We start from the raw sequence: 9,063 nt of genomic DNA, 5'->3' as shown, positions 1-9,063 counted from the left end.
TTGCAGTAAATGGTGTTCTATCAGACACACTTCTCTACCAGACCAGTCACAGAAAATGAGAATTATTTGGTATCAAGCAACAAAAAATAAAAGTTGCAACACGTTTGATTTAAAATGGTTCACATTGGGCTCAATACGACGCCATTACTGCACATGCACACGTTGCAATGTCAAGGCTGGAACGACTCATCTTCAATTAAATGCCAGCAGCATCATTAGACGACAGATTAACATGCAGTCAACTCTGATCTTTGACAACTCAAGCTAATAGATGTAAATAGAAGCAGCCGCTGCATCGACCAGCATGTATGAAAATCCTTCATCATCCAGTGTTTCACAAGCATCAAAGGTTCAGATTTCATTATTTCAAGAACATTTTTTTCTGCACAAATTTTTTAAGAGGTATAGAAATGAAAACCTACATGTGGACATTTGAAGTTTTTTCAAGTTAAATCAGATTGTAAAATAAAGTGCTAAGTAGGTACTTTGGAGGAATACTCAAACTTACACGATACTGGATATACTGCTTTTAACGGTGCCTTAACTCAGTTTTTTTTCAATGATACATAGATAATAACAGTTTTGGTGCCCATTTATTTAATCTGAAAATAGAAGATGAATGTGTTGAGTCTCTCTAGGAAATTTTACCCATCTTTATGTAGAGTATCTGGTCTAATGAGGTTTAGATGCAAAAATAAGTAGTGAGATCTTTATTTCTTTGCGTCTTTACAAAGAAATGCTTCACAAATTTGAAAAAGGGTTTACCTGGTAAGTCTGACTCAGTTTTATATCATTAAAATGTGATAAACAGAAAAACAGTCACTCAGCACTGTTTGTCCATTTCCCCTTAATTTTTTCCTTAAGTCAGAAGCGAACTTTAGCATTGTCTAATAATACTTAATTCTGAGATCTTGCATCGGAAACCTCTGCAAATGAATAACTGGTAATAATGAAATTCTAATTCCTAACACTGTTACCCTCAGCTGATTGTTAATGTACAATAACTTTAGAATATTTAATAAACCTTCATATGATGAATATTTACAGACTTACATGAATTATTCCAGCATTACTGAGCCTCTTAACTTCATCAGTACAGCAGATCAATACATGAAGTTCTCAAAAACACATCTGAGATCCATTAAAAACTGCAACCAGATCAGTTTTACATCCAATCCAAGGGTCAGAATGTAAAACTAAAATCTCCTTTGTGTTCAGCACAATTTCTTCTATTACGAACTTTGAGCATCAATATTACGGAACATATCATAGGTTCAACTGCAAACCTGTAGCAGTTTAATGTTTATGACACAGAGACAGAAACAATCATTAATACCCTGGATGTGTTTCTGTGTTCTGATAATTCACCAGTGAAAGTTTAAACGGTCAAATCATTTGGTTGACTTAATATGAAATGACTCTAATGACAATCGTTGGAAAAGTACTACTGACAGGAATATTTCTCACTTGCTCTGGTACTGAAAAAAATAAGTGGTGCAATGTTTTGGCTACAAAATACACTTTAAACTGCCTTCTATCCAACTAGAAGACTTCATTCAACCACCTAGAAACAGATTCACAGTTCATTCACTGTACAAGTTTTGGCAGCAAACATAATTTCACTGAAAACACAGAACTTCTTTGAAAAAGCACCTGAATTTTACTCAATATTGTTCAGTACATGAAACAATAACCAACAAATAAACACAATCACATGGTTCAGCAGACATTTTTATGTGTCATTTTTAGTCAATTTACAGATTATGAGAAGGGAAGGAATCTGCTGTCAGGTAGTTTTGGTTGGAACTATTCAGAACTATTCTTAAGGTTTTTAATATTTCTTCAGGATCACAGTAGTTCAGTGACAGTTGGTGAAGGACAAGAACAAACTTCAGAAAAAATCTGTTGTACTACGCCACCTACAGTGTAACTCAGCACTGGACAGTCTGACAACCTGACACGGATTCTGGAGGCTGCCACAGATGGAAACCTGATTTCATTCCCAGGATCATTGCTGAAGCACAGTCTGAGGGTGAGTCAACTCTGAAAGATCTACTTGTAACCTACAGCTATTCTTACAAGTATTTTCAAGAGGTTTCAGGACCATGACCTCTCGCCTGTGTGAGTTCTCATGTGCATATTTAAATTACCACTTTTAGTAAAATTTTTTCCACATACCCTACAAGAATACTTCTTCTGGCCTGTGTGAATACTCATATGAGCAGACAAACTACCATTCTGAGTGAAACGTTTGCCACATGTTTTACAGGAATATGGTCTCTCACCCGTGTGAGTCCTCCTGTGGACGGTCAAACCATCACTAGTTCTGAAACTTTTGCCACATGTGTCGCAAGAATGTGGCTTCTCACCTGTGTGGATTCTTATGTGATATTTAACTGATGATATCTGACAGAATCTTTTCCCACAAAAGTTGCAAGCGTATGGTTTCACACCTGTGTGAATTCTCTGATGCCTTTTCATTTGGTACTTGTCTTTAAAAATTTTTCCACAGACGTCACATTGTGTATCAGTTTTACACCGACTCTCAGATACAGGAGAGTCGTCTACCGTGTTGCTGTGACTGTTGTTTCTGTGAGATCTCTTATCTGGGTTTGGCTCTGCATTTCTGGTTGATCCTGAGTCTATGAGCTTCCTTCCATCCTGACCTGGAGCTTCATCTACAGGACAGTAATGAGAGGAGGGCAGGTCACTGTGTTGACGACTCTCATCAATCTCTCGTTTCAGTACGAGCTGCTCTCCCTCCTGACTGGTACGGAGTTCCTCCTGCTCCTCTTTAATTTGTGAAGGCTGTGGGTCCTCCAGGTCCAGACCAGTGCAGAGTTCCTCCTGTTCCTCTTTCATCTGCAGATGCTCTTGGTCGTCCAGGTCCAGACTGGAGTTCTTCTCCAGATTACAGAGCTGCTGGGAAGCGAGAACTTCCTCCTCCTTATACACATGTTGCTGTGGGAGATCTGGATGGACAAAGATGCACAAGAAAAACATAATTATTAAGATAGTAGGAAAACACACCTCTGAACAGAAAATTTCTAGTTTGAACCATCAACAGGGTCCTACTGTGCAAACGTGTCACTCACTAATGCAAGTATAATTTAATTGTGAAACTCAGTAAATTATTTGAGTGCACCAGTGTGTCGCTCTTGGGTTCCGACATTTGTTGGCAAAGCTCAGTGTACAAAGCATTAAAGCAGCAGCGTGACACTTAAAGTCAGTGCTAATAGTTTCATAATTTAACCTGATGACAGAACAGTAAGAGGATGGAAAACTGAGAAATACTGTTTTTAACCTAAAAACAGACTCACAGATTAAAAAGCATGTATAACACAGAACACCAACAGGTCAAACTGATAAAGGTTCAACACCAACAAGCAGGCAAAAGCTCACAAATTAGCAAGGAGTCAAGACAAAAATAGAATTATCTTCCATTCAAATAACTATGTAAAACAATGTAATAACACATTAGCAAACCAAAATACTTCTGCTACACGAGATGAAGTCATCTTTGGCTTTGTCTCGTTATTACATTACTGTGACCAAAGACATTTTTGCAGTTTATAGTGCATGACATTTACCATCAACACTGTATGTATGATTTGTTACGTCTAACATTCTTGTTTATATCTAGAACTTTGACTGTATGTGTATGATAATATGATTTATGAATGGTTTTATTGTGTTAAACAATGAGTCTCTTTTGCAATCATCCCATGACCTAGAATCTTTGAAATATCTTATTTTGATGCAATAATAACAATTCAATTAATTAACAATTGTTTTGGTCCTTTACAGATATTTCAGCAGCTAAACTGGTGATATTTCAGGTACAGACCAGTAGAAATAATGCAGAGACGTAAAATCAGCTGCAAGAGAGATTGTTTTTTCACTTAATCCTCGTGTCGTCCTGTGGGTAAAAACTGATCCATTTTAAAGTTTGAAAATGTGGGGAAAAAATATATTTTCACAGTGAAACTTCTGATGTCCACATTTTCAACATTTTGGGGAAATCTTTGAACATTTTTCGGTTAAAAAAAATGTTAAAAATGTTTCTTCAGAACATTCACAAAAAAATCAACCAAAATCCAGCGAATTTCACTGGATTTTGATTTTTATGTGAATGTACTTAAAGAAAATATCAGAAGGTTTACTGATATATATGGAATCACTTTAGATAATTTTAGGATTTTTTGGGAAGATTTTTACTCATTATTTGAAAATATTTACAAGAATTTTCTTGCCAAATTTTTTTTAAATAAAACTTTTAAGGAATTGTTGGAATTTTCTTCCTGAAGATTTTGCAAATTTTCTGAAATTTGGGGATTTTTTTGGCTGAATTTTTGGATTTTTGTCAGACAAGAAAACAATATTTTTTGGTGGCTGTAAATGAGGACAACAGGAGGATTAATCACTGTGACCCAGATTAAAGCAGCTGTTTGATGCTAAATGTTTCAGTGCAACTCAGAGCTCTGATTATTGTCCTACATGAGTGTTTATCCACTATTTAGTTCATTCAGACCATCACAGTTCTACAAACCTGCTGTGTGTTGTGTTATCTGTGGTTTCCAGATGTTATCCAGCAGTCTGCGCTGACGATCGATCTCCTCCTCGTACTGGACGATGGTTTTCTCAAACTCTGAGAATATTTCTTCAGCAGCAGCAGTTAGTCGCTCGTTTATAAAATGTCTAAATGTTGAAGACATTTTTAGTTTAAGTACTGAAATATTCACCTACGACACCAACAACAAAACCGTCCTCAAGAACGTCCCCACATCAGCTAAGCTAACCTTAGCCCTAACGCTGCCGGAACCTTTTCACTGTCTACTTCCGCCTGGTGTCACACTGTGAAGGTCCGGCAGAGCACAATATACACACTATAGTGAACTTCACTTCTGTCCCGTGCGTACATTATTCTCTCTTAAAAAACACAATTTGTACCTTATTAGAAAATTTCTATCATTTCTGCATAAAGCAAGAATACACAAATACATGAACAAGAATAAATGTATTTATGATAAAAGTGAAAGAAAGTGAATAATGTGTTTACATGCTGCAGTCTGTTAGTGATGACGGCTAAAATATTGTACATTTACATCTTAACAATAATATCTTTATCATTTGTAATATTACCGTCATTAGTTTGTGCAATTTTAATGTCCAGAGGATGTTTAGCATTTCATTTTATGTGCCGTATCTCATATTTTCCTTTCTCAGAGGTAACATTTCAGTGTAATGTGCAATATTTCTCTTTAGTACATTACTAAGTCCGTGTAGCATTCAGATTCATTTATCATATTTCTGTATTTGGTCTTTTATTGCACTTATAGAGAGTTTTGATTTGGAAATGTTGGCACTTCCTGTTTTGATTGGAGTTTATTCTATTTTTTTTTTTAAATAATTGTTTTTTTTTTATGTGCCTAGACTGTCTGTTTGTGCACAAATGACAAATAAAAAATCTCGAATCTTCCATGTACAACACTGTCAATGTAATGTGCAATATTTCATTGTCCTTTTCATGTGTGATATTACCTCAGCATTGTTCCCAGTATGTACTTTATACTCTTTTATTCTGGCCTTATTTTATCCACTGTTTTTACTTCACTAATGTATTACATCTTTTTCTTTCCTACTTTTCAGGAACACCTTTCCTTATGTCATTTAGTTTTTTCTGAACAATATCAGCCACAAGAAATTTCCTTCGGGATTAATAAAAATTGTAGCTTATTTATCTTAACAACAAGAACAACTTTTTCAGAAGAACACTGTTAATATTTTTATCCCAACAACCTGCTCTCTTTGTGCCTATCTCATGTATATAAGTGTCAATAAATCTGTATTTATTTTTGCACCAAACTTTGGTTCAAGTTATTCAAATCTCCTCCAATAACTCGTTGCTCTTGTTTAAATGCATCTCTTTTATTTAGTGTAAATACTTTGAGAAGAGAAAACCTTGGAGTTAAATTATTCTCATACTTGGATAATAAAGCTGATTCTAAAAACGATTAATTAATTAATAAGTGGGTATTAGCAACTGATAAGTTAGTGGAGTAAAAACACGTAAATCGATGAGGCAGAGGATGAAAGTGTAAATTTGCTGTAGTTCTGGTTTTTGTCCACCAGGCGACGCCTCGAAGTAAACAATGACAGCAACGTCACGGCTTTACTTCCGGGTAGATGCAGCTAGGAGACAGTTGTGTTGTTGGTGTCGCAGGAGATTGTGTCAGTAATTGAAGTAAAAATGTCTTCAGCTTTGAGACATTTTATAAACGAGCGACTAACTGCTGCTGCTGAAGAAATATTCACAGAGTTTGAGAAAACTATCGTCCAGTACGAGGAGGAGATCGATCGTCAGCGCAGACTGCTGGATAACATCTGGAAACCACAGATCACCTTACAAATACCAGGTATGTAAAACCGTGATGGTCTGGATGAACTAAATAATGAATAAGACTCATGCAGGACAGTAATCAGAGCTCAGAGTTGCATTATTTATGGTGCCACAGACAGAAATGAAAGTCAGTCCTCAGATCATTCTGCAGCACCTCATTATCAACCTGGTCGACCTCCTCAGAATAAACTGGGGTTTTTTTGTTTTGTTTTTTGTGTATGAAGACTTTAGTATATTTATTGAAGCCATGCAAAGCTTTGCCTTCATATTATGAATGTTTTCAGAGTTACAGACCCTTGAACTACGTTAGAGTTTATGGACTTTTTCCAGCGTTTCTGAGCCTCAGGACTTCATCAGCAGATAAACGTGTGAAGTTTTCAGGGCTAAACAACACATTTGAGTTCTGTTAAAAACTGCAGCCAAATCAATGTTACACGAAACACAAAGTCAGTTTTTTGTTCAGCACCATTTTCTTTCTATAATCAAATCTGAGCTTTAATATCTATATAGATATGTGGTTTCATGTCATGGAAACACACATTCGTGGCCTGGATGTGTTTTCTGTTTTCTGATCAATTATGGAGTCAACTTCAAGAGTGCACTTTTGGTAAACTCTCTCTCAGGTGTATCACATGTGTACAAACTGACAGAACAACAACCGAATGCTATCAGTGTACAATTTGAAAGACTCCTAAACAAGCACTTAATGCTTCAGATTAGTTTGATTTGTCCATGATGATATAAAACATGAACGCTGATGTTGTTTCTGTCTTTCACAGCCAAAAGCTGTGTTTGTGACTATATTAAAGGAAGAAATGATGAGTATAAGCTGATCGTGGTATCAAATGTAGATAAAATGATCCTTTCATTGTCTATAATTGTTCTGACCAACCACCTGTCACACATGCTGATACGAACTTTGAAGTTCACCCGAAATGCACTTTATAAAGTTTTCTCTTTTGGGTTATCAAAAACAGAAACACATCCAGAGTACCAACGATTGTTTCTATGATTCTATGTCATAGACATTAAACTGAACAGTATATATGCATGAAACTATGACACTGATGCTCAAAGTTGGTTAGAGCAAAAATTCTTGCCAGGTGGTTTAATTAAACCTGCTAGTTTTTTTTTTTTTTTTTTTAAAAAGGGTTGTTTGAAGTGTATTATAGAGTAAATAAATAAAGTGACACATGCTTAAATTTTGCCAATTAAAGCTTCATTTATCTGGTGATTTTGCACTAATTATTTTTCTGTATCAGGGCAAGTGTGGAATAGATTTATCTATAGTACTCTTCCAAAGATGGTCCTTTGGGTTGCATCAACCAAAAGACATGACTGACCCCTTTAAAAGTTTACTCAAAATGCACTTTTTATTTTTCTCCATGAATCTTCATAAAACAGATGACACATTCAGGGTGCCAATGATTGTTTCTGCGACTCTATGTCGTAGACATTGAATTAATTTTTTCTGCTGCCGTGTGTTGCTGCAGGTATTATTGTAGTCAAGGGAAAGAATCTGATGCACAGCCAGAAATTAGTGGGTAGATCCAAGGTTACATATGATGAAAATCAATTTTTATTGTGTTTTTCTTTTTTTTTTTAGTTGTTATAATCTTGGAGATGTAAACTGAAATCTGGTTTAATGGTTTAAACAAGAAAATATTTGCTCAGACCAAAATGTTTTTCAGTTGTCACATTAGTCATCTTTTTCATGTGTCTCACTGTCCATCCAGACATCCCACAGCAACACGTCTGTAAGGAGGAGGAGGTTCTCACTGAGCAGCATCATTGTAACCAAAGCTGGAACTTCAGTCGGGACCAAGAAGACCAAGAGCCTCCACTATTTAAAGAAGAACAGACAGAACTCTGCACCAGTCTTGACCAGGTGGAACCAGAGCCTTTACAAGTTAAAGAGGAACAGGAGGAACTCTGCACCAGTCACGAGGGAGAGCAGCTTGTAGTAAAGCTGGAGACTGATATCTGTATGGTGATTCCTACTTATGAGGAAAGTGACCACAGTGAACCAGAACCATGCAGTTACCAAGTTCTCTCTCATAACTCCTCTGTAGGTGAGAACCCAGATCAGGCAGGAAGCAAATGTGTAAACGCAGCATCAATTAGAGTTGTAGAGCTGAAGCCAAAGAATAGACATGACACTAACAGCAGTCACAGTAACAGTGTAGACAACAAATCTGTGGATGTTCTCAGTCATCCAGGTCATGATAAGTCTCAAGCAAGCATAAGTTATGGCAACTGGACTAACCTCGTGTGAGTCGAAAACGTTTCACCTCTCATCCAAGAGGCTTCTTCAGTTCTGAAAGCCTGGTGGGGAGTACCAGATATTTATCCACCAGGAGGGTGGTGGCAAAAACAAGTGGACAAAGACCCGAAACCAACAGACTCGTTAGGTGTTAATGTGAGTCGTTAGCCTTTGATGGGCGGTCGTTACCCCTCCCAGCCCTCTAGGAGGGTGGTTGGGGGTCACCTGACTGCAAGTGGGACAGATGGCTGCACCTCCTTGGGAGGGCTCTAAGAACGGCGTTGTAAGTGGGAGACAAGTGGTGTCTGAGGCCCCCTCCTCTGTTCAAAGATGGCCGTTCTAGTTTGACATGAATGGCTTCTTTTACCCCTCTCTCAAACCATCTGTCCTCTCTGGCTAG

At 37.0% G+C, this 9,063-nt stretch overlaps 2 protein-coding genes across 2 annotated transcripts; one reads left to right on the top strand and one right to left on the bottom strand.

Annotated features, from left to right (window-relative positions):
• Nucleotides 1-1,713: 1,713 nt before the first annotated feature.
• Nucleotides 1,714-4,823, bottom strand: LOC118470304 (zinc finger protein 37-like). Its single transcript, XM_035948211.2, has 2 exons — nucleotides 4,550-4,823; nucleotides 1,714-2,972 (listed from the first exon to the last, which is right to left on the bottom strand). Exons 1-2 carry the CDS (start codon nucleotides 4,713-4,715, stop codon nucleotides 2,098-2,100), a joined length of 1,041 nt encoding a protein of 346 aa, XP_035804104.2. The 5' UTR covers nucleotides 4,716-4,823; the 3' UTR covers nucleotides 1,714-2,097.
• A 1,364-nt stretch (nucleotides 4,824-6,187) lies between these two features.
• LOC111568583 (uncharacterized) lies at nucleotides 6,188-8,675 on the top strand. Its single transcript, XM_023270290.3, has 2 exons — nucleotides 6,188-6,416; nucleotides 8,137-8,675. The coding sequence occupies exons 1-2, from the start codon at nucleotides 6,251-6,253 to the stop codon at nucleotides 8,673-8,675; spliced, it is 705 nt and encodes a 234-aa protein (XP_023126058.2). The 5' UTR covers nucleotides 6,188-6,250.
• Nucleotides 8,676-9,063: the final 388 nt, after the last annotated feature.

Source organism: Amphiprion ocellaris, chromosome 10, assembly GCF_022539595.1.
Source record: "Amphiprion ocellaris isolate individual 3 ecotype Okinawa chromosome 10, ASM2253959v1, whole genome shotgun sequence".
In the NCBI taxonomy this organism is placed as follows: Eukaryota; Metazoa; Chordata; class Actinopteri; family Pomacentridae; genus Amphiprion; species Amphiprion ocellaris.
The sequence above is the reverse complement of the archived record's forward strand: the minus strand, read 5'-3'. Positions and strand labels throughout refer to the sequence as shown.